The sequence below is a fragment of the Lampetra fluviatilis genome, chromosome 52 (assembly GCF_964198595.1).
Source record: "Lampetra fluviatilis chromosome 52, kcLamFluv1.1, whole genome shotgun sequence".
Lineage (NCBI taxonomy): Eukaryota > Metazoa > Chordata > Hyperoartia > Petromyzontiformes > Petromyzontidae > Lampetra > Lampetra fluviatilis.
In genome coordinates this window covers 4214878-4241312 of record NC_136326.1, presented here as the reverse complement: position 1 = coordinate 4241312, position 26435 = coordinate 4214878, and the positions used below count along the sequence as shown (strand labels likewise).

The 26435-nt window shown below is 48.7% G+C and overlaps 1 protein-coding gene across 1 annotated transcript in view; it reads right to left on the bottom strand.

The window, feature by feature from the left end:
• Positions 1-213: 213 nt before the first annotated feature.
• LOC144949014 (leucine-rich repeat and fibronectin type-III domain-containing protein 4-like) overlaps positions 214-26435 on the bottom strand; it is a 165049-nt gene continuing 138827 nt past the window's right edge. Inside the window, exon 4 of the mRNA XM_078878799.1 lies at positions 214-1477. Within this exon, the coding sequence (XP_078734925.1) occupies positions 214-1477 (1264 nt within the window). The remainder of the gene's footprint in view (positions 1478-26435) is intronic.

The following is a 26435-nucleotide window of genomic DNA, read 5'->3' as shown; positions in this document are numbered from 1 at the left end:
ATCTGGGATCCGTCGAGGTCGAGTACAATGATCATCCATGGACCGCGATGATGGTCGGTGTTCGTGGCTACGCAGGTGGCTCATGAGGCCAATCCGGGAACCTCCGAGTTGGCGGATGACACTCTGTCTGAACTTTCCCCCTGGAGTGAGCGAGAGAGGCCTCTGCTCCTGGGAAACCGCGGCCGCCTCGCGAAGTCAGAACGCGCGGCGCGCTCACACGGTGCTCTCCATGACCCACTCCGAGCTCAGGCACAGCGATCGGCGCGCCGCCATCTTCGCCCCGTCGGCGTTGCGCGGCAGCGTGCCCCCGCCCGTCAGGTCGCCGGGGTCGCTCTTGCGCTTCCGGCCGCGCGCCTCGAACGACTGGCTCCGCTTGGTGCGTCCGCGCGGGAACTCCCCCGCCGCCGGCAGCACCGCGACGGCGCCGGCTAGCGGTGCCGCCGACTGCAGGCCGAGCAGCCGCGCCAGACGCTGCCCGGCGTGGGACGACGCCGACGACGCTGACGAAGCGGCCGCGCCGGCGGAGTAGGACGCCGCGCCCAGCAGTGGCGCCCGCTCCGAGCCCGGCACGAGGCTCGACTGGCGCGAGTCGACGGTGCTGCGGTCGCCATCGTCGCTCGCCGACACCGGGCGCGCGCCGCCGAGGGGCGGCGGCGACGCCGGGGAGAAGAAGGCGTTGGCGAGCAGGCGGTCGATCTCGGAGCGGACGCCGCAGTCGCAGGTCGCGCCGGCCGTCGCAATCGAGCCGGAGCGCGACGCCGCCGCAGCCGCCGCCGTCGTCCCGTTCCCGGCCTGCCCCGCGCCGCTCAGCGAGACGCTGTCGGGCGTCACCGACGACCTCCCGTCGCTCGACCCCAGCGAGCCGCGGCTGCTCACGCTCGACGCGGAGCACGTGCGGGTGCCGCCGAAGAAGTCGGCGGACTCGTACGCCGGCGCCTCGTCCGCGTGCCGGTGCCGACGGTCGTGCCGGAGCGGCCGGCGATCGTAGGAGGCGGTCGGCGATGCAGGCGCGGCGCCGCCACCCCCGTTGGGGAACCGCGCCATCCCGCCGTTGTTCTTGGCCGCGTCGCGCGAGCGGCCGCCCGGCTCGCGGCAGCAGCAGCAGCAGCTGTCCCGCGCTTCCAGCGCGGACGGGCACCACCGCCCGCAGCCGTCGGCGCGCGCCGCCCGGCCCAGCGCGCCGCGGTTGCGCGCCACGTAGACGCCGATGAATGCGAGCAGCGAGGCGACGATGAGCGCCGCGATGACGAGCACGACGGTGCCGCCCGCGTGCGCCCCTGTCAGCGCCCCCGAGCAGTCGGCGTCGTCGGCGCCGGAGCGGACGGGCGCCGGCGTGGAGAAGCGCACGCAGCCCAGGGCCCGCGTGGAGGCCGAGGGCGCGCCGGCTCGTGCGCACAGCGCCAGCACGCACAGGTCGTAGTCCGAGCCGCCCACCAGCTGCGACACGCGGAAGCGCTTACTCGTGGCCGGGATCATCCTGGAGGGAAGGAGGGAGGGACCCAAAGATACAGAGGGCTTCAGTGAACTTTGTCAGGAACAATGGGAAACTGGCGATATCATCATCATCATCATCACGATCCATAGGCATTGGTTTCTACTTTCCTCTGTCTTGTGCCAATATGCTCAAGTAGTGGCCACATCTTGCTGGCACCAATCTCTTACGATGTCGCCGTCAAGGCCTCTCCCTCTCTTTCCGGTTCCTTCCATTTTTCCGAACAACAACAACAACACTTTCAATTTACTGGCGATCTATGGGGGCCACAAAATATGCGATTGAAGGAAATGGCTTATCCAGCCACTGTCGCATCTTCAAGGCCCTGGTTTCTGTCAGTATTTGGCTGGAATGTCACGATGCTAAGTTGAAGGTGGGGGACGGGTGGGTGGGGAGGTGGGTTCCATTCATTTTGACGCGTTGGGCTACAGAGGGTGACCTCCGTGTGTGATGTGACTGACGGAGGGCATTTAGAAATGGGGCTTTTGAGCGTGGGTTTGTTGTTGTTGTTGTTGTGTCTGTGAACACAGCGGTAACACAATGATATTCATGTTACACTGGAAAAAGGTGTAAATGTTACATTTCTTGTTAAACACCAAAAAAAAACGACATGATGACCAAAAATAACGAGGGAAGGGAGACGACAGAGACGAGGGCGCAAAGCGCCGTGCGGTTTGCTCCGACGTTCTCGCGCTCGCGTCTGCGCTCTTCGCAAAGGTGATTTGGCAGCGAAGGTTGAAAGTGTTTCCACGTTACGTACGTACGCCGATCGTCTATCGCACCGCACGCCGTGCTAATCGCAGCCGCGGTGCCTCCTGTTCGTCCGTTCGTAACGGGAGGTCGCGTACAGACGATCCGTCATGAACCGAACTCTCCCGCAAAGTTGCGTTGTTGCCGTTCGGGATTTGTCCTTTAGCGCGCGGGGCGGGCGAGCAAATGCCGTCAAAGGGATATTGCCCAAACTTTGGAGACGCAAACTGAAGCGAACACTTTTATTTTTTTTGCCTCGACAGCAACCCCGATGGCTTCCGTACTGGCAATGAAATCCGTCTGAGAAATGCTCGGGGAAGCATAATGGAATCGTATGTATGTATGTATGTTGAACTTCTTTCCAATTATACGTGCTAATTGGAGGTGCCGGGATAAGGACGACAAACTAAACACATTTAAAGCTTTCGTGACTGCAGGGATTCATCTTCTTGGTTCTTTCGGTAAAGTCACGTAGAACGGAAGTAATAAAATAAAAAAATAAAAACATAATAAAATAAAAAATTATAAGTAATAAAATAATAATAAAAAGAAACATAATACATTTTTTTTATTTTATTATGTTTTATTTTTATTATTTTATTACTTCCCTTCTACGTGCCTTTATCGAAAGAACCAAGAAGAAGAAACTAAACATACGCAAAAAATGTATGCATGTGGCGCGATTTTTCTAACTTGTATACTTAGAATGTTTAGCAACATCATGGGACCTCCTTTGCCAGTTCGAAAATATGAGAATAGTTTTTTCCCCTTTTATCTGGCAACAAAACTGGTGTTAAGTTGTTAAAACACCAAAATGAAACCTCTTTACAAGGAATTATGTCTGTATTAACCACAATGCTTATGGTCAAAATGCAAACAAAAAACATACTCTGATTCCTTGTGAAAGGTTTCAGATTGGTGTTTTAACAACTTAACACCCGTTTTGTTGCCAGATAAAAGAGGAAAAACGTATTCTCATGTTTATCAACGATTAATATAGTGGGAGTGTGGAGCGGTGGTACACTGGTTAGCACACACTGCCAGTATAAACCCGAGTTCGATTCCCAGCCACGGCGAACACGAGTGGCGATTGATATCTGGACCAGTGCTGAGCGCCCCCGCTCACCAACCAACATTGACCAGCACGGTGAGGTATGGTCAAACAACATCCGTGACTCACAGGGCGTGCAGACGGTTTAATCCAGCAGTGCATTGACGAGGGGATAATATAATAATTGTTTTATTACCCTTCTATCTGGCAACAAAACTGACACCTTTTTTACGAGGAGTCATGTTTGCATAGACCACAATACCTGCAGTCATAATGCAAACAAAAAACATAACTCTGATAATGTATGCACTGTCCTTGAAGTTGATTGGTCCACACCCGAGACAGCTTTCCTTAGAGCCTAGTCTCACATGGGTTGGACCAGATGACGCCCAAAGGCGCACAACTCAAAGACAATGCACCATCAGAGTATGAGAGCTCGGGGCAAGCATTTACAACCATTGGTACCCCATTTGCCAGTACAAAATATGATAATTGTTTTTTTTTTTAAAAGGTGTCAGTTTTGTTGCCAGATAAAAGGATAAAAAACCAATTATCATATTTTTTACTGGCAAAGGAGGTACCAATGGTGAGGGGATAATAGTTACTCCCAGAAACACTAAATTCACCCTACTCATTGTTCCTTGAAGCGGCCATCGCATTCACCTTACGTCCATGTCTACCCTGCGAGTGCACCGCATCCGGGAGGGTGTCCGCCGGGGAGATGGAGCGATGCGATCGGTTCGTGTGCTCCAGGTGGCGGGCGGATCGTTGCGTCGCAGGATGACGGGCGGTAGCGGCGGTATCGTCCGGCACTGGTTTTTTACAAGGTGGGCTTGTCGCACCGTAAGTCATTCGCTGCGCGCACTTAATCTCTTTTCACTTTAACCCTCGGTCGTGGGGGAAGTGTAACATTGTAAATGATAAATGGAGTCATAAGCATGGAGGTAACCGCGCAAAGTGGTTACAACCGCAGCACACTTTGAATCCACGCAAGCTGTCGGTGTGCATGTTTGTACACGTGTTTTTTTTGCGGGTGTTAATTTAAATATGTGGGTATAGGGATATTTTGTGTATATGAATTCGAATTTCGTGTATTTCTTATTAGAAAAAAAATCACACGGCACTTTCGAAAAGTGTTCAAATTTACCGACAAGATAAAACTGCTTCAACCCAAACCATTTGTCCATGTGAAGATGGCTGAAAGGCCGGTCACATGACACGGGTCATGATAATGCTGTCCCGTAAAACTGACCTCTCACATTTTGTGTAAGAGTGCTTTTCATTCCGTGGAAGTTATAACAGTATAAAACGTGAACCTATAAAACATCGGGTGGGATGAATTATGGGATCGGTAAGCTGTGTTTTGGATTGTACCATATTTTCAAATTACATTTTATACATTGATGTATACAACTACAGTTAAGCCGGTGTGGCTGTGTGGCTCAGTGGTAAAGTATTGAGCTCAATTTGGAAAGTTGCCAGTTACAATCCTGGGCCAGGGGTCTGACTCAGCCCATCATGCATCTGGGGTCAATAAAATATGTACCACTTTGTAGAAACATCCACAGTTGTTGCCACATGGTCTCAAACATATCATAAGAAAGTGTGATATAAGTGTTATTTCCTAATTGCTTATGCCTCAAAAGTCTCAGAAAATGGCTATTATTCCCCACAAACTTTGCTTTTGTGACCAGGACAGTGATATTTTGAAATTTACCTATTTTTAATGAGAAAACGTGGTGTGCATTTGTGTCATTCCTTCACGTAAAGTCTTCATCACAAAAGCAAAGTTTGCGGGGAATAATAGCCATTTTCTATACTTTTTAGTCATAAGCAATTATAAAATAACACTTACTACCCTGGCACAAAAATCGTGTTACATAGTGTAATTCGAAATCTCAACGGTATATCGCATGGCCAGAAATAAAGAATGTTGTTTTTCATTCCATCGTTTATATTTTCGAGCTTTTTGGAAAACGGGAGCGTCAGCCTTAGACGGTGCAACGGCAACGTTAATAACACCGGTCAACACACTTTTTCTGGCATAAGGTATTCCAACGGGTTTAAGGTAATTTTGGGGTGCCGATTCCAAATCTGGCATCAGTTTTTGTCTATCACATCAGGTTTTTGAGATATCAAATATTGCATTTTCAATAAAAACTGCAGAAGAAAAATATTAAATAAATGCGGATATCTACATAAAATGATATTATAAACACACTATCCTAAAAATACAGCACCATATTTTAACACTAAAGCAGTCACTGACTCGCAACAACTTGCAATCATAAGTGACGGAGTTAATTTCGGGTAAAATCAATGAAAATGGGGTATGCCGATAGCATAAAAATGAGATGTGAATAGAGCAAATCTGAGATCACATTTGGAATCAGCACCCTGAAATTAGTCTAAAACAGCTGCAAAAGTCCAGGCCAGAAAAAAATTGTTTTTTTTGTTGACCAGTGTTATAATTGAACACTTTTCGGTATTCACGTCATTGTCGTCGCAAACAAGGCTACCGCGAAGCTGCAGTGCTTCGTAGACGAGTAGAGTCTGCCAGGAGGGGGATCAATATTGATCAATATGGATGCGCGGCTTCACGCAATTATGCCGCGCGCACCAACACAAAATAATAGCGCGAGCGGGAATACAAGCGACGAAAAGTAATATTTGAAAAAACTTTTTCAAAAATACGCTTTAATGAAATTGACCGTGCTATTAATGGAAGAACTCCCACGACTCCAGGAAGTGGCTCCGAAGCTTGCCATAACGTAAGGGGCCGTGGTCAATTACAGCCAACGTCAGTTTACCGTGGACAATTAGACCCAAGCCGAAACATAACATATAAAAAAAAATTGTTTAAAAAAATATATATTTTTTTAATGATAGAATATAGTATTGTCATCAGTATCACATAAGTATACCACGTTTGCAGTCGATACCACATTGGGAAGCGGGTTACAATTTAGTTACAAGATTGGAGGATACATCAACAACGACAACAACGACAACAACAGACAGAGTGAGTTAAATAAAAGCGTGTGAATAAGGGCCCTAGGCGGCCCAGCGTATCTGCCTCATACTTATTCATATTCTTAGGTTTTTTTCGGTAAAGTCTAAAAAATTCAAATTAATAAAAGTAAAATAAGATAGCTGTATCAAGTGTATCAAGTGATACAGCTATAGTGCTGTGACGGTTTCACCTGAAGACGGAAGCTTGTGTTGGTTCCGAAACGTCGTGATTTTTATTTTATTTTTATTTTACTTTCATTAATTAGAATTTTTTACCTACGTGACTTTACCGAAAAAACCTAAGAATATGAATCCTTGCAGTCACGAAAGCTTCAAATCCTGCCTCGTACTTCGCTTGGAGGTCGACGATCGAAGCGGACGACCGCGACCCTTCAAAGGAATAGCGTCATCCCCGCATGGCCCCCCCCCCGTATCAACCAAATCACTCGTGACGCCGGTGTACGGCAGCCAAGAGCAGTTCACGCGAACGCTGTCGCGAGAGGTCACACACGTGCGTTTGGCGTGGCGTTCCTTCAGCGGCGTGAAGAACAAATGAATGAATACATCTTCTTGGTTCTTTCGGTAAAGTCACGCAGAAGAGAAATAATAAAGTAATAAAAATAAAACATAATAAAATAATTCTCACGACGTTTCGGCCACAACGCAAGCAGCCGTCCTCAGGTGAAGAACAGGTCTGTCGGGAAGACAGACGGCTGCTTGCGTTGTGGTCGAAACGTCGTGAGAATAATTTTATTATGTTTTATTTTTATTATTTTATTATTTCCCTTCTACGTAACTTTACCGAAAGAACCAAGAAGATGAATCCCTGCAGCCACGAAAGCTTTAAATCGAAAAGAATGAATACATCTCTACCCTAACCCTAATTTAGTTTGTTAAATTACCCCCCCCCCCATCACCAGATATTTGACGTGCCACCGTGTGCATCTAGGGCGAACGGACACGCACTATTAACCAGGGCGACCGCTGGGCTCGCACCGCGGAAACCCCTGCAGCACACCGAGTAATCAAAAGACTCTCCTCCGTTGCCACGCACACTCTTTGCTGCTGCTCGCGGTCAGGCGTTTCTATTCCCGGAGGGAAACCTCCCGACGTGTTCGTCAATGGACACTGCGTTGAAAGGGGGCAAATGTAAAAATATAGAAATTAATAGGCGACGTTTTGGTCAACTGCTCTTCTCGGTAGAGAGTCTGGAAGCGTTCACGGTCACGTTTTTTTTTTGTTTCGAGCCGTCCTTGAACGCGTCGCCATTATTTACTCGTGAGCTTTCTGCGCCCGAGTTGTGCTGGCATGAAGGAGAGCGGCGAGGCGTGCGAGACGCGATCGCCCTTCGGCCGCGATCCGTCCCGTGCGTCACCGCAGCCTACGCCGCGAAACGGTTAAACACGGCATCGTAACGTGCAAGCAACTCGCCAACGTTCAGACGAAGATATGTAGGGGGCGAATGTAGTGGTCGGTGCACCGCACTCACAGTCCACAGGGCGCTGGGGGTTCGGGTCTATCTCCCGGCACGGCAGTCGTAAGAATGGTGCAGCGCGTTTCTTAAATCCACCTCCACACCTGCCCCCCTCTCTCCTCTTCCCGCTGCCTGTGCCCACCCAGCAGTCAAAACGGGGTGACACCACAGCAAGGCCGTAGCCATGGAGTCAACATTGGGGGGGGGGCAAATCTTCCCCCCCCCCCCCCCAGAAAAAAATAATTTAATTTGAAGACTAAATTCCTGTCATTTCGTGGCTAAAATATTTAAAAATTCACTAACACATGGGATGAACTTTTTATTTATTTTATACAATAATGTCTAATAGTGTATTGTATTACATTGCTCTGTTTTTTCTTTTTTGCCTTTTCCTGTTTCATTGTATGTAATGGCAGAGATTAGCGATTAATAAAGTACAACCATAACCACAATAACATGAACAGAAATCTATGCAATGATTCATATGTAGACAAGTCCAGATATTGTGGAAAAGTTGAGCAAATTGTTCTTTTTATTTACGTAGCATAGCAATTATTATTATTATTATAAAAAAAAATATTTTAGAGCAACATATTGGGGGGGGGGGACATTTTGAGCATATTTGAATACTGGGGGGGGATGAGTCCCCTCCAATATATATTATAATTACGGCCTTGCACCACACTACGTTGATCATGTGCATTGGGGGCAAAGTGTGGGTACTGCCACCTCCTCCAAAGACCTCTGGCCATGCAATGGCCACTCAACTCGCGGCATCGGCTCCCCAGAGCTCCCTCTAGCGGGGAGGCCCTTCCGCCCGGCAGCGGTGCGAGTGAGCAGTTGCAGGGCTGCGCCTTTGTCTTCACCTCGGACAGCGTGCAGGGCGGTCGAGAAAAGGGTGGATTCAAGTTTTTCAAGACACTCGCCACAGCCAGTCATCACGAGAGTTTCAGTGTCCACGGACGCGTCGTCATTCGACAAATGCCTCGCGATGTGGTGAAGCCGAGTCATCTGTGGACGTTGAGAGACGCGTTCACGTGCCGTAAATTGTGAACATTAATGCCCTTCGTGTGTCGTGGCCCAATTCCCACATTGAACATTAGCCGCGAGAAAAAATGTCTTTGCGTAAAACTTTTGGGACACTTGCGCCGAAATTAAATGAGCGAGCAGCCGGGCACATCCAGGAACAAGACAAAGATCCCCTGTATAGCCTTTAACAGACTGTTGGGGCAAGTGCTGTTATAGAGCACCTATAAAGGCCGGAACGGCACACGAGGGGTGGGTGGACAGCGCCACGCCCGGCCGCCTTTGTCTCCCTCGTGGCAATGTTGACACATCGCACTCATCTGAGGCCGAGTCGATCTAAGGGAGGCAGAGGACCGGTTCAGATAATCGTCACCGGTGTTGGCCGTGAGCGGGAATCGAACTCGGGTCACCGGGTTCGGAGCGCAACGCGCTAACAGCGACGCGAATGCTCCCCGCACACACACGGGCACACATAGTCACGCACGCCGACAAGAAGACGCAATTAAAACTGGACAGCTTAGGCACAGAGCTTTCATATAACGTGGATCAATACGGATGGGAACAAGGTCGCGCAAAAGGCCGTGTGGTCAGCAGTTTGAAAATTGCAATCCGCCCGCGAGAAAATTATTCCGTACATAACGCAAGAATAACCCTAAGCAGCGGGCCCCCCAACGGTCTCTGCGTCGCACGCAAGACTGATGGGAAGAGCGCTGCCCTCCACTCTGAGGACTAGAGGTCACCTCGAAGGGATCTCAGCGCCAGCTCCGTGATATCCGCTTCTGCGGGCCCTTCTCGGGCAAGAAGGCTCGCCGCTTCCTCTGCGAGGCATCCGAATGGACGATTCATCTCGCTGCCGCGTAAAAGTGTGATGCCGAAAAAAATCGAATCTGTTTCAAACGCTCACGGTAGGCGAACCCGATTTGTGCGTGTGTGAGAATCAGCTGCGATGGATGGCGACCAGTACCTGAACCGGTCCGGAGCCCCCATTGTCTTCATTGACACAAAATGGTGAAATATGGTCGAACAACCCCCATGCCCTGCACAGCTGGGGGGCGGGAGGCCTTCATATGGCAGTGGATTAACAAAGGGTCTGTCAGTAATAAAACAATCATAAAAAAATAAATATACAGCCTCTTCCAGCCTTGGACATCACCGCCCACAGCGTTCTACGCAATCGAAGATCCACGCAGGGGGGGGCACACAAATCACCCCCTTGTGGTTGAAAAACGCAGGGCCAGGGCAATGCCTTCGGTGAGTATAAATTCCCACAAAGGGGGCAAAGCATCGTGGGGGTTACCGTGCCGGTTGGCCGCGTCCTCCTTCACGCAACTACCGCTCAGCTCGGCTCGGCTCGGGCCCCCTTGGAATGCGTGCCGCGGGGCGTCACTGCGGCATGTCCGAGATCGGGGGACGTTGCCCCCCCCCCCCCCCCCCGCGTAGCCTGGCGCAGCGGGGTGACGCTTTTGTTGTGCACGTTAAATAGCGAAAGTCGCGCAAATTGCTCAAAACTGGGAAAGCCACGCAGCGACGTGGCCCCCTCCCCTCCTGTCCAGACATAACGCCCCCCCACCTTGCAGGTCGGCGGCGCTTGCGTTCACCTCGTGGCCTCGCGTTGACAGCCGCCAGTCGGGCGGACCCCTATCGCGGGACACCTCGAGTTTTACAACGCGGTGAGGGGGGGGGCAAGGCGCGGTACGGACATCGAGTGCCGACGTCGACGCAACAGTTCAAACGGCAGCCGTCCCCCGTAACGGGGTAAGCTGCGTTATTTGATCCCACCGCGTGCGAACGCCCGCTCTGTGATTTGCGCCACGCAGCGAAAACGAAAGCGTCGCCGAGTCTGCAGGCGCACACGCGTGTCGCATTCAATTGGTTATTTTAATTTGCCGTCAACTTTTTTCAAGAATATCTGAATGCGCAAAAACACTCAAGCGTTGACCGACGCTTGCCGAGGGCGATGTGTAAATGTTTTAGAGTCCGGAGGCACAGCTGGAGGGGAGACGGCGTGCGATGCCCATGCCAGAGACTGGAGGCCCTCCCCCCACCGCTGAGATTCGAGAGTTTGAATTTAACGCAACACTCCTTGTCCGTTTACGCACGCGTGCAATCGTCACTCTGTGTCGGTGCAATGTTTATGGAACTTGTGATTCTACTCCGATCAGTCTATGAATAAAGAATGGTTAATTATAGACTTGAAGTTTTCGTGACTGCAAGGATCCATACTCTTTGGTTCTTTCGGTAAAATCACGTAGGTGAAAAAAAAGTGTAAACAACAAAATTAAATCACGACGTTTCGGGAGTAACACAAGCGTCCTTCATCATGAATGATTGTGCACTATTTTCGATTACCGATGTGACACAGTTGCTGTTTTGGCTCCGATGACTATTTCAATTTCGGTAAGTTGATTTCATTTTTTTTTGCTTTTTGTAAAACGCTCAACTATTTTTTTATTTTACTAGGTAAGGCCCACTGAGGTATACGGCTCTTTTTCAGAAGCGACCTGGCCACAAATGATAGCACAACGAAATGGCACATCGTGTGGAATTTTATAGCAGCCAAATACTCGAAGCGCACGCTTCTAAATGCGGCGGGGAAAACCGGAGGACCCGGAGAAAAATCCACGCCACCACAGGGAGAGAGACACGCAAACTCCAAATATACAGCAGCCGTCAGGGTTGCGATTGAACCCACGACCTCCTGTATACCACGCGAGGTAGTTAACATCCCCTAGCCACCGTGATGATGATGAGAGAGACACGCAAACTCCAAATATACAGCAGCCGTCAGGGTTGCGATTGAACCCACGACCTCCTGTATACCACGCGAGGTAGTTAACATCTCCTAGCCACCGTGATGATGATGAGAGAGAGACGTAAACTGCAAATATACAGCAGCCGTCAGGGTCGGGATTGAACCCACGACCTCCTGTATACCACGCGAGGTAGTTAACATCTCGCCGCCGCGGCGTCATTTTGGAGAGTGAGGTCACTGTTGCAATTGAAACTCATTCTGGTCTCTTGAATGCAATATAAACTCAAACGTTTGAACTTTGAATCTTAGTAGCCACCCGTGGTTTAACCAGGCTCTCTCTGCTGCCATCCATCCTTCCTTACCCCTCTCTCTCTCTCTTCCTCCCATTCCTTTCCTGCGTTTCCCCCCAACCCTGCTCGCTGGGTCACAGTTGTGGATCGCTACGACCGCGTGCGTGCACATCGGTCGTTTGTGTTTTCTCTTCTTTACTTTTATCGTTGCTGGAAATGATCGCGGATTAGTAAAAAGAAAACAACCAGGCTTTCAAATCTCAATTGACCACCGGCCTTTGGCCTGATCTCAAAGAGAAAGTAACGCAGCGCGCCGATTGAGCGGCTAATATCAGTTCGTGCGCAGCTTGCGATGCGTGCGCCCAGATGCGAGCGTAGCAGCGGCCAATCAGACCTTCAATTCACACTTGTCGAAGAAAATTGTACAATTTGCTGTGGCAGCCACGAGAGGAGCCACCGTTCATTGCGACGAACAATATATCATCCATAATATAGTTTTTTTTGGGTTAGATCGAGTAAAAAATATAAATGTGTCGTTAAACCCACGACCACTCGACACAGTCAATTTGTAAGGTTTGTCACGTTCACAGAACGTGCCAATTCGTTACTAGTTACAGCACACCGGTGTGTTGGAGAGCAAATCCACAACATTTACAATCCGACTACGACGTTTCCCCAATGATTGCAACTAGATTCATCAGCTTCATCATGGATGATGATATTGGTTGCGAAAGCCTACGCGGTAGATTTTTTATTTTTTTATCGAATCACGGTCTCTCATGGTGACGATGTAGGCAACCATCCCTTCCAGCAAAACGTGGTCGTGCCCAAGCCCACTCACTCTTCTTCACATCCGAACGCTGTGCTTTCGAGGAGCGCGTTCGCTCTTCTCGGCATCCCTCGGCGTAATCCCAAGCACGCATCCCCTTCTCCGTGTCTCTCTGCTTATAGTGCAAACGCCCCCTTCTTCATCATCCCCTTCCCGCTCCGAGACGCCTGCAAGTTGCAGGGTGGGTCGTCTGATTCACCGCTGAATGTCGGAACGTGGAGAGGCGTAGTAGCGGCGCTGTTTTTTTAAAAAAACATTGTTACTCATCGCAGATAACTGCAGCGACGCGACCGCCACTCCACGGTAGCTGACGCCAAACTGTGCCACACGCCCTCCCGCATGGCCTTGTGGGAGCCTCGGTACGTCTTCAGGTAGGAAGGACGTACCGAGGAAGTTCTTTTACTTCAGTTTTTCGAAAACGTACGCGGTGTACGTCGTCCGAATTGTAAAGGGTTAAGTCGACGGGCGGACAAAAGTACCTGCAGATGAAACGCAAAAAAAAAACCTTGGCTTGACGAGGAATTTAATGTCATGGGCTTGAGCTTATTATTGCACAGCAACCCACAATTCGGCCAGATTCCGCATGTTCGCGCGGGCGTAATACGGCAAATTACCGCCTGAAGGTTACAGCAGTTAAAGGAGATTGTGATATAATTTCTGACAAGCTGGGTTTGCGTTCCGGGGGATTATTGCACAATAGGTGTGTAACGCTTTGTAACCCTGCGGCAGAGAAGGTCGCGGCCGTTTCGAGGGAGATTCGCGATAAACCTCCACCCCCACCCCCGCCAACCCCTCGGATTGTTCCGGGCACGATAAAGACCGGCCACGCGTCAAGATGTTCAGAGTCTGTCATTTGATTAATTGCAGCGTTAAACCAAGATGGATGCCGCGCAGTCCGCGCACAGTTCGCAAGATGCCAGAGGCACGTTGGGCAATGTCTATCGATGTATTGATTTATTTTGTGTATATATACTTTTTTCCCTTCACTCGTTGCTTACGGTGCTTGTCCAATACGCCACCGGGCAAGAGTCCGCACGCACCACATCGATCCGATCATCCAATCCCTCGACTGGATCTCAATACAATCCCGGTTAAAGTTCAAGATCAACCACACTGCATTCAAGATCCTGCATGGACTCTGCCTAGCGCATCTCACTACACGCACTCTCCTACCTCTTCTCTCTCCCTCTACTCCCCTCCATGCGCTCTCCTACCTCTCCCCTCTCACCTCACTCTACTCCCCTCCACATACTCTCCTACCTCTCCCCTCTCATCTCACTCCACTCCCCTCCACGCACTCTCCTACCTCTCCCCTCCCATCTTCCTCTTCTCCCCTCCACGCACTCTCCTGCCTCTCCCCTCTCATCTCACTCTACTCCCCTCCACGCACTCTCCTGCCTCTCCCCTCTCATCCCACTCTACTCCCCTCCACACACTCTCCTGCCTCTCCCCTCTCATCTCACTCTACTCCCCTCCACGCACTCTCCTGCCTCTCCCCTCTCATCTCACTCTACTCCCCTCCACGCGTTCTCCTACATCTCCCCTGTCATCTCACTCTACTCCCCTCCACGCACTCTCCTACCTCTCCCCTCTCAACTCACTCTATTCCCCTCCACGCGCTTTCCTAGCTGTCCCCGCTCATCTCACTCTAATCCCCTTCACGCACTCTCCTACCTCTCCCCTCTCATCTCACTCTAATCCCCTCCACGCACTATCCTGCCTCTCCCCTCTCATATCACTCTACTCCCCTCCACGCACTCTCCTGCCTCTCCCCTCTCATCTCACTCTACTCCCCTCCACGCGCTCTCCTACCTCTCCCCTCTCATCTCACTCCACTCCCCTCCACGCACTCTCCTACCTCTCCGCTCTCATCTCACTCCACTCCCCTCCACGCACTCTCCTACCTCTCCCCTCTTATCTCACTCTACTCCCCTCCACGCACTCTCCTAGCTGTCCTCTCTCATATCACTCTCAACTCCCCTCCAGACAGCATTTCAGTATTTTAAGTGGAGTCGATGACAACCTGTGGAATGTTTTCATCGATGTGCTATGAAGGAGGGCAATTGCCTGAAATGTCGCCTATTTTATATCCTCATGCAGAGGGCGTCTCGGCGCCTCGCCCCCACTGATGTCCTCCCCCCCCCTCACCCAATGTGTGTAGATACTACTGAGTCAATAGTATCTAACTGTATTAGATGCCTACACAGACTACATCCAATAGTCGGTAGTTACTACTGACTCGGTAGATAGTACAGAGTAAGTAGAATCTAACTCGATTAGATATTTCTGAGTCAGTAACATATATGCCTACACACCCTACATACACTCGTCAGTAGTTACTACTCACTCAGTAGATACTACTATTGACTCAATAAATACTAGTGAGTCAGTAGATACCACGGACTCTATTGTACAATAGTCAGTAGTTACTACTGACGCTTGTATGCCTACAAAATACATTCATTTTTTAGTGTGGGGGGAGGAGTTATTTTTTTTGGGGGTGCGACAATTTTTGGAACCCTGTTGGATCATCCATTAAGCTCCACATCTGGTGGTGGGGTGGGGGAAGGGTCCACTTTCTATAGCTTTTTGATTCAGGCCTACTAAAAGGCTCTCATCATTTAGATCGATGGACAAACGGAGACACAAGGAACGCCGGGCTTTTATCATTGAGATTTCCCTTCTTCGGAGAATGTTTTGAGTTGTTTTTGTGCGTGTGTAATTTTGCTCAAGTCTTAAGGTCCGTGGAAATCTTGAAGCGATCAAACTCTGCCTAAATTGACCCTGGATCCCGTTAGAATTTAGACAGAATTTATTTTGAGTGAAATCACTAAATAATTGGTCAATGCTGATTGATTCTAGATTTGAAGCTTTCGTGACTGCAATGATTCATATTCTTAGGTTTTTTCGGTAAAGTCACGTAGGTAAAAAATTAAAATTAATAAAAGTAAAATAAAAATAAAAATCACGACGTTTCGGAGGCAACACAAGCTTCCGTCTCCAGGTGGAACCGTCACAGCACGATAGTGATACAGCTATCGTGCTGTGACGGTTCCACCTGTGATAGCTGTATCACACAGCACGATAGCTGTATCACTTGATACAGCTATCGTGCTGTGACGGTTCCACCTGAAGACGGAAGCTTGTGTTGCCTCCGAAACGTCGTGATTTTTATTTTATTTTTTATTTTACTTTTATTATTTTTTATTTTTATTTTTTACCTACGTGACTTTACCGAAAACACCTAAGAAAAATGCTGATTGAGTTGAAAGCAATAATACAAAATAATTATAACTCGAGCACATGACCTGTCAGTGCGACGTGCATTGAGAAGCGCCTTGGTAAGGAATTCTCCAAGTGGCTGCGCCGTTGACGCTGCTCAACGTGGTGAAGATTTAGTCTCCCAGGAGGGGGCACATCCAGATGCGATTAGCAACTGCTTGATGCAACACTTACGGAAACAGTTCTCGCGTTTTAAGGAGCAGAGAAAAGGGATAAATATACGCACACCAAAGCCAATGATTATAACCGCGAAGAAGCGAGTAAGGTCTACCAGGGCAGGACATGTTGCCAAAAGTGATGGTGTCTGATGGGCAATAATAGTAACAGTACGCCAATCAATCAATGCAACGCATCCTCGGGCGGTTATGGGTTCGATCCCGACCCTGACGCCTGTTGTATATTTGGGGTTTGCGTGTCTCTCTCTCACTCTCCCCGTGGTCACGTGGAATTTTCTCCGGGTTCTCCGATTTTTGCCTCCACATTTAGAATCAACGTCACGTGTTTAAAGAGAGTATTTGGCTGCTATAAATTTCCACGTGACAAGCCACTTCATTGAGTGACGATTTGTGGCCAGGGTCGCTTCTGAAAAAGAGCTGCATAGCTCAGTGGACCTCACCTGGTAAAATAAAATTAAATATTTTCGTTCATAGTTTTAAGTCCACAGAGGAGACGGAGCGATGAAATCCTCTCGGGTGCAGGTGCCAGGTGGATTTGTTTCATCGTAATTTGTTGGCGACGGGCCAGCGATAGGCCTTCACCCCGCAATGGATTGATCATGGATGATGATGATGACTATATGTATAGTATACACACTCTATAATCGACTGACTGTGCTGGTATCCCCCGATAGAAGAAGCTACGAAGGTAAAGGCCTCATGCAGCGAAGAGGGAGGACCTCAACGTAACACCTCCAGCAGCCGAACGCGTGAATGCAACGATGTTCGCCTACAGGTGTCGTGCACTAAAACGACTTGCGGCATTTTCCCAACAGCGACAGCTTTGAGCTATTCAATTGCGGCTCTTGCCGAGGTGAGCGACCCGTTAATTGGGTGTTTTAATACTCGCACATGTTTCAGAGTGAACCGGGTTGCACGCGTGCACGAGCGACGGGGGGGAGGGGGGGGGGATAAAGCACGCGCGTGGAGAGAGGATGACGTCATGCTGCTAAGGTCATAAGGTCGCCCGCCACCTTACCCCACTCGCAAGCCGAAAAAAAACACCCGGACACGTAAATCTCAGCCAGCCTCCCGCGTCCGTCGCGAGAACGGTGCAGTCGACCGCGACGAAGTGCGGGCACGATACCGCCACCAGATCTCGACGCGAAAAAAATAATCAATGCCTGCTGCGACACACGCACTCACACACACCACCACCACCCTCCCCCAAACGCAGATGCCGATTCCTGGAGCGTGGTCGGTTAAAGTCGGTCAAAACACGGGCAGGTGGGAACTCGAGTTGGTGAAGGCCGCGAAAAGAAAGTCAGTTTGGAATAAATATTGACTTAATGCTTTCGTGACTGCGGGAATTCATATTCTTTGGGTCTTTTGGTAAAGCCACGTAGATAGAAAAAAAAATCAAAATGAGAACAATATCACGAGTTTGGAATCTCTGTCAGGTCTGAAATATCAGCGGCGAGTCATTTGTGAATCAGTCATGCCCCCCCCCCCTCCCCCATTCACTAAACAGCACTGACCAGCGTGGTGAAGTATGGTCAAATAACCCCCCTCACCCATGACCATGCCGTGGGAAGTCTTCTCAGACACATCGCTACAAAGCAAGACCATGATGGGCTATGATCGAGACCTGTGATGGAACGGCGGCCAAAACAGAGAACGGATCCGAGACCACGACCGCCCGAGAGATGGAGCGATGGGCTCATGGATTGTGGATCAGTGGAGAACCCGCGAGGGGTGGCAATGGTGTGGGGGAAGCCTCCATCCGGCAGTAGATAGCTCACGGCCGACAAGGGTGGCACAATTATTCTCCATGTTAACTACTTACACGTGAAGTGCACGTGATAAAAGTGTTCAATTCCGCGTGCGGCGAATTAATGTAATAAATATAAACACTCCGGGAGGCTTCAATTTGATGGCTGGGAACCAAAAAAAATAACCCGTAAAAACAAACTTTTTCACTATAAATCCTTTATATGCGTGGTATCGGGGCGGCTAGAGTCCTCTCGTCCTCTGGCTTGAGATGGCTGCTACCTATGGGTCAGATGATTGTGTGCCAGTATTAACCAATTGGTAAATAAATATTAAAAAAAAAAATCCCTAAACAGTGTAAAATTTTAGAAAAAAAATTTCACGAAAATTAATTGTCACGCACAACGAGTCTGTGTGCAAAATGTCAGCTCGATTGGATCACGGGAAGTGTGTTAAAAAACGACCGAAAGATTTGCACGGTCCTAAGCAAGCAAGCAAGCGAACTTAATATAAAGGATTTAAAAACGATAACTTTATCCATCAACCTATGGGGCTGCCTTAAAAAAAAATCTCCCAGCCGCATTTGTTTCAACGAAAGCGTCCCCTTCTTCCGGCTCGCGTTGCGGGCTGCGACGCGGGCGAGCGCAGAGAGGCTCGCTGTTCGAGCCCCCAGCGGCCGCCCTGGTTAATGCTGCGCACGTATCTGTTAAGCACGGGTACATCCCCCCGCTAGCTTTTTACAGCGGAATGCTAACACCCCCGCCCCGCCACCCCCCGTGACATCGTTCGATAAATAGTCGGCCACGTGCGCCGGCGTCGACGTCCAAAGTTGGTAAATATTCAGCAAGTTACTAAAGTTAGAAAAACCACGGAGCAACATTGGCCCCCACTGCGCCCAATCGCCCCCCGGCTACTGGCAGGCGAATGCCCACGTCCACCTCTTGTGCTGTGCAGGGAAAGCTGCCACTGGGGGTCCACTTGTTTAACTGCAGCGGATTGGTCGAGATGAGATGTGACGCAAGGTGCTTTTTTGTGCGCTGGGGCGTTTAAGAAACCTGCCTATAAATGCTAATTTGCATCCTTAACAGGCTGCAACTTGCTGATGAGAATCAGTGAAGTTGAAAACATGTTAAGATTTTGTTGTTCAAAAACACGTGAACATCTGAGAACATTAACCTGGAAACTATTTGGACAATTTTTTATTTTACCAGGTAAGGCCCAATGTGCTATGCATCTTTTTTTCAGAAGAGACCCGGTCACGTATGATAGATCAACGAAGTGGTTCACGTGAAAATTTATAGCAGCCAGATACTCTAAACCAAAGGACCCGGAGAAACTCCAAATATACAGCAGGCGTCAGGGTCGGCATCGAACCCCCAACCTCCTGCATACAAGGCGAGGTAGTTAACATCTCGCCACCGTGGCGCCCCTCTTTGAGCTGGTGGTCTAGACAAGGCTGAGAACTGCGTACTTGAAATGTGGTGATCACGTGACATGCAAAGGCATATGGATGGGAGTTGTGGCTTCGTCCTGTTAATGGGCATCACCACGTCACTGCGTGTTGTTAAAGCTGTTCATTTTGTTAAATCTATTTAAATTATTGCTCAATCTGTTTTTTATTTATTGTTCAATATATTGTTATTCATTGTGAAATCAATTTTTATTCATTGTTAAATCCATTTAAATCTATTTGTTTCTAGCCCGCACGCACTGTCCTGCTGAGATGGTTTTCTCAACACGTACAGAAACGTGTTGGATTTGAAAGAGGTGAGACCGATGGGATTAATCACGATTGATCTCACGTGATTTAACACGCGCTGACCAGACAAGGTCTAACATACATCGCAGACATTCCCTCCCCCCTAATCCACAACTCAGTGTTAAAGTGTAACCCTAGACCTGCGTTGCGGGCAGATAATCCGGGCCAATCACTGTAGCCTGCTTCAAACACATGCAATCCACATTTTCACCGCTGCGCTTTGCAACAATTGTGTTTGTTACCGCGATACAAACGGGTAAAGGTGCGGCCCTGAAATTCTTTGCTCGTGGCACCGCTGGTGGAAAGGGCCTCTACGACAGGGAGCTCTAAAGAGCACCCTCGAGTGGAGGCCCTTCCACCTTGCAATACTGAGCAGTATAAATGTGCCCTCTCATAACCCTGGGTGGACATTGGTGATTCTAGAAACTTCCAGAGTTGTTTCAACTGCTGCGCCGGGGTGATTGAACCGAACTGGTGACCTCTGGATCGCAGGTGCTGTTTACTACCCTTCATCCCAGAGCAGACTCCCTTTGTTGGGATGTAACCGGTTCAAGAAAATCGGATGGTGATCGGTTAGAGAAAGCTTTATGGCCAAAGATAGACCTGGCAAAGCACTCAGCACCGCACATACACAATATTTTACTGGTAGGAACCTCCTGGTTACACTAGCCCACAGGGGATTATTGTGTCCGTCCGTCGTGCAGGGAGGGGCTGGGTGGGGAGGGAGGTGCTGGGTGGGGAGGGGAGGGTGGGGCTGTGTGGGGAGGGTGGGGCTGGGTGGGGAGGGTGAGGAGAGTGGGGCTGGGTGGGGGATGGGAAGGGTGGGGCTGGGTGGGGAGGGGCTGGTCACCCCGTGGTGCCCTTATAAAACTCAACGTTTAACCTACTCACGCCGGCTTGTGCCCTCCCTCACAGTCGGGTATATTTGCGGAATACACCACGCCGCCGTTGACCCTGGCCATTGACCGAGCAACCCAACGTTCCTACCAGCTCCCTCCGCAGGAATGTGTTTGTACCATAGTATTTTTTTAATATTTCCAGGTAAGGCTCACTGAGCTATGTCGGTATTTTTCAGAAGTGACCTGGCCACAAATGATCGCTCAACGAAGCGGCTTATCACGTGGAAATGTCCAGCAGCCAAATACTCCGAACGCACTTTGATTCTATATGTGGAGGGAAAAACCGGAGGACCTGGAGAAAAATCCACGTGACTACAGAGAGAGAGAGAAGATTGAAACACCAAATATACAGGCACTGTCAAGGTTGGGATCGAACTCACGACCTCTTGTACACCGGGTGAGGTAGTTAACATCCCGCCACCGTGGCGGCTCTCATTTTTGCACAGAGACACTTTTTACTTGCAAAAACTACCAATTTTGCGCTCGTCTGCATTTAAAATATATTCAACATAAAAATAAGTACCCCAATAATTGGCAAATTATTTGTTACATTCAACACGAATATAACAAAAAATAATTACCAACTGTGATTTATATATATAAAAAAAAAATTTAAACTCGTTTTTGAACCATGAAAAGTTCTGAAACCCATTGCACCCTCGCTGCGCTGGAAGACAGTTACGGAGCACTGATCCTGAACAGGGAGTTTCGTGTTCTCTCGGCTAAATGGCCCCGATGATTTATAAGCACTCCCAAGCGCACTACTGGCGAGACAGGCGGCGAGTGCGCAAGATGATTACTGCTCATTGCTCACATCTGCCTCGCTTCGGCATGAATGGCAGCGATATGAGGTATGAACAATCATTGGAGCTTTACTGCCAACAGCTGCTGGGGCTTATTAAATAAATAAATATTGCATCGGCGAAATGATTACACGGTGAAGGAACTACCCTTGCGGCAATTGCGTTTGCGTGCGAGTTGTGTGTGTGTATGATGTGCCTTGGTCAGGCTAAAGATTCCCAGACACGGCAAACACCAGTGGTGATTGTCTAAACCGGTCTTCGGAATATTCTGGAATGACAGTCACACAATGAGTATTCGGTACGGTGAGTAACAAGGCCGTAATTATAATATATATTGGGAGAGGGGGGGCACATCCCCCACCCCCCCTCTCAATATTAAAATATGCTCGAAAGGTCCCCCCCCCCCAATATATTGCTATAAAATATATTTCTGTTTATATGATTGTGGTTATGATTGTACTTTATTAATCCCTAATCTCTGCCATTAAATATAATGAAACAATAAAAGGTAAAAAAAGAAAAAAAAACACAGAGCAATGTAATACAATACACTATTAGACATTATTGCAAAAAAGTTATAAAAAGTCCATCCCATGTGTTAGTGACATTTAGATTTATTTCTGGGGGGGGGGGGGACCCCAGACCCCCTGGAAGATTTGGTCCCCCCCAATGCTGACTCCATGTCTACGGCCTTGGTGTGTAATCATGGGCACTGGGCAGACCACATTGGCAGTGCTTGGTGTTGGTTCTGGCCTTCAGAGATGCTCGTGAACAGCACTTGCCCCAACAGCCTGTGTAGGCTACATAGGGTGTCTTTGTCAGTGTTTGGGATGATGCAAGCACTGTGTAGCCGAGTACAGGGTTTCTCAAACTCTTCTTTTCAAAGTAAAAAACAAACAATTTACCTCCATTCAGTTACAAATTAAGTGGTTGTAAGCCGCACACGCCTGATGATTGTGAATCACATTCCATGCAACCTAGAGACTACTTTTGTTGGCAGCAGCCTGTCGACATCACGCAGGGAAACCACCGTCATTTGGGACAAAGACAAAGATCCCCCGTGCAGTCCATGCAGACTGTATGAAGGGCAAGTGCTGTTAAGGAAGCAGCACCCGTGAAGGCGAGCATTGCACATACAGCGGCGGTGGGTGGCGAGCGCCACGCCCTGCCTCCTCTGCCTCCCCAGTGCTGATGGCGAGACACCGCACCAGGTTCTCATTAAAAGGCTGAGTTGATTTAATGGGGAGGCCCAGGACCGGTGCAGATAGTCACCCCCCTTTTAGCCGTGTCCATTGCAAACTCACCACGTGACCTCTCCGGCCAAGAGGTGCCGTCACGTTCGCCAAGACGTTGACGCACGCTATTCTTTTGTCGATTTCAGTCCGAGTCGACCGAGGGGGGGTGGGGGAGACCATTTCCAGTTTTAGAATCTGGAATTGAATGTAGCAGGCAGTGCAGCGTGGCCCGGGCAAGTCGGAAGGTGGGAGGCTATATCATCACCGCTCCCCTAACCCTTCTCCCAAAGCCAGTGAACAAACGTAGAAGCCAAACAGCAATTCTCTGAGAATTATATGCCTGCTTTTTATAGCCTTCACTGACACACACACACACAGGGCACTATAAAGTACACAACAACGAAACTAAACACAACTCAAGTCCCGGGGCTTTCAGCTACCCTCGCGGGTTTATTTCATAGACTTATTATATTCTTTCACACATTTGAGCGTCGTTAGTCATTCATTCTTGCAAGATTTTGAGTTCCATCCGCCAATAAGAAGATCCACTCCCACGCATCCTCAGCCGGCCATTGGATGAAGTCGCTCCCCTACTGGACCCACCCCCGCCACACAATGACGGTCGCGTAAGTTTTTTTAAGGGGCCGTCCATAAATGACGTCACACACCTAGGGGGGAGGGGGGTCAGACATTTGTGACGATGTGTGACGAGGGGGGGGGGGTTTGAAAAATGTGACGTCACGTCAAATTTCTTTTTACTTTAAATAAATATAGACAACACGTTCTACTGGATTAAATAGACTTGTTGCTAAATGTTTTCTCCAACAAAATCAGATTGGGTCTTTCGGTAAAGTCACGTAGATAGGTAAAAAAATATATAACAAAAAACTACGACGTTTCAATCACAACACAAGCGGTCGTCATCAGGAAAAGGGGGTTAGCCTCTAAAGGCAAACTGATTATAAAAGTGTAAAGATGGGCGTAGCCCAAGTTTGTCAGCAGTCCTTGATTGTCGCAAACATTTAGTTTGCGTTCACTTCTCCGTCACGCAACGTTCGTTTCACAATTAAATCTTCATGCAACGTTCACCCGTACGGGAGACAAGGTCGACGACTGTTAAAATCACTCTCATTTATCATTCGTTGCTGATTTATTTATCTAATTACACTGGTCAAAAAAAAAAACATTTTTTTTTTTGGCCTGGACTTTTGCAGCTGTTTTAGACTAATTTCAGGGTGCTGATTCCAAATCTGATCTCAGATTTGCTCTGTCACATCTCATTTTTATGCTATCGGCATACCCCATTTTCATTGATTTTACCCGAAATTAACTCTGTCACTTATGATTGCAAGTTGTTGCGAATCAGTGACTGCTTTAGTGGTAAAATATTGTGCTGTATTTTAGGATAGTGTGTTTATAATATCATTTTATGTAGATATCCACATTTATTTAATATTTTTCTTCTGCAGTTTTTATTGAAAATGCAATATTTCATATCTCAAATACCTGATGTGATAGACAAAAACTGATGCCAGATTTGGAATCAGCACCCCAACATTACATTAAACCCGTTGGAATACCTTATGCCAGAAAAAGTGTATTGACCAGTGTTATTATTATTATTGAGTCTCCCCCCCCCCATCCTCTTAAAACTCAATTTTTTCCCACAATTGTGCTATCGGCATCGCGAGTTAAAGCATGTCCACGCGGACCTCTCGCAGAGCAGTGCAACCCAGCCCTTGGCGCTGTTAGAGAACGGCGCCGCGGAAGTGGAATCCACGGAGCTACCCCGAGAGAGAGCCCTTCAATTGACCTCTCGTCGACGCAACAGCAGCGGGTGCAGCACTTCCCACTCGCTCTGCACGTGAAAGCGAGCCCGCGGTTCGACGCACGAGAGGCAAACGGGTGTTTTAATTCCCAGAGCTCGAATTTGAGCCAAATTAAGTGCAAGAACCGCATTTGTACGCGGCTGTTTTATTTGTGCAGTCATTGGTGACTGGATTGACACCATCAGCTCACTACGCTTGACCCAGTTTAAGTATGTGTGTGTGCACGTTGAACTTCTTTCTCACCGTACGTAGCCAACCGTGCTAATTGGAGGTGCGGGGGAACGACAACAAACGAAGGTAGGCGGGTAGGTGAGTAGGTGGGTAGGGTAGAGTGGCGAGATATTACCTACCTCGCCTGGTATGCAGGAGGTCGTGGGTTCGATCCCAACTCGAACACCTGCTGTATATTTGGAGTCTGCGTGTTCTCGCCGTGGCCTTGTGGATTTTTCTCCGGGTCCTCCGGTTTTTCCCTCCACATTTATAAAAAAATGCGTTTAGAGTATTTGGAGCCTTTAAATTTGCACTTGAACAAGCCACTTCGTTGAGCTATTATTTGTGGCCAGGTGGCTTCTAAAAAAATCTATCTAGCTCAGGTGGGCCTTACCTGGTAAAATTAAATAAAACATGTTTAGGTAGGTGAGTGGGTAGGTGAGTGGGTAGGTGAGTGGGTAGGTGAGTGGGTAGGTGAGTGGGTAGGTGAGTGGGTAGGTGAGTTGGTAGGTGAGTGGGTAGGTGAGTGGGTAGGTGAGTGGGTAGGTGAGTGGGTAGGTGAGTGGGTAGGTGAGTGGATAGGTGAGTGGGTAGGTGAGTGGGTAGGTGAGTGGGTAGGTGAGTGGGTAGGTGAGTGGGTAGGTGAGTGGGTAGGTGAGTGGGTAGGTAGGTAGATAGGTAAGCGGCTGCCGGGATTCGAACCCAGGCCCTCTGACCTCTGAGCCACCCGGCCACCTCTATTATTTGGTATGAAATTTGTTTTCCAAGTCGTCGCTTGTTGTTCGAGTAATTTCTCATCCACTTAAGACCTCATTATGCAATCACTCTTGTCAATTTACGCATTCTGTTCTCGCCTTTTGCTACATTTATCTCACTGACAATATCGCCTGTGAAGATCTGCTCTTCATTCAACTCTGGCACGCTCACCGTTTTCCCTATTCGTGATATTTCGAGAGATGAAAAGAATTCGCTCGGTGCTCCTGCTTGGCATGCCAATTTGACGGTGGACAACATTGAGCTACAAATGCTATTAAATTGTCCTTCATTGCCCCCCTTTGTGAACTTGTAATTAATTTCATCTATCTTGGTAACCCTGCCCGAATGTGTGATGTCTCGGAATCAGCAGTGTACAGTGCGTACAAACTCGCCATCTAAATGACCTACAGGTTCACACTTGCAAAGCGCCAATCAATAGACAAAAGGTTTGAGGCAACACAAGGACACCCTATCTGTTCTAGACCAGCGTGCTCAATCGGATTGGTGGCACAGTAATTTGATGACTGCGTTATAAACCCCGGTGGAAAGATGCTAACTACCTCGCCTGGTATGCAGGAGGCCGTGGGTTCGATGCAGACCCCGACGACTGTTGTATATTTGGAGTCTGCTTGTTCTCCACCGTGGTCGCATGGATTTTTTATCCAGGTCCTCCAGGTTTTTCCCTTCACATTTAGAAACAAGATGCATCTTGAGTCATTGGCTGCTGTATGTTTCCAGAGGATAAGCCACTTTGTTGAACTATCGTTTGTGGCCAGATCGCTTCTGAAATAGAGCTGTATAGCTCAGTTGGCCTTTCCTGGTAAAATAAAAAGAGTTCAGTAAAAAAATTGTCTAGTTTCACCCCAGCCACCTGAGCTGGACTCCCACTTTATAAGCAAACATTATTGTACCATCACCATCCAGTATGGATGTGAAAGTCAGTCCGTCTGCATACCTACAACACCACGTTTTTTTAAATGAACATTTCTCCTCTATCGAGAAAGGTGGACATATTATATTATTTACGTCTAAATTACAGTTCTCATTGGTTGACACGCTAT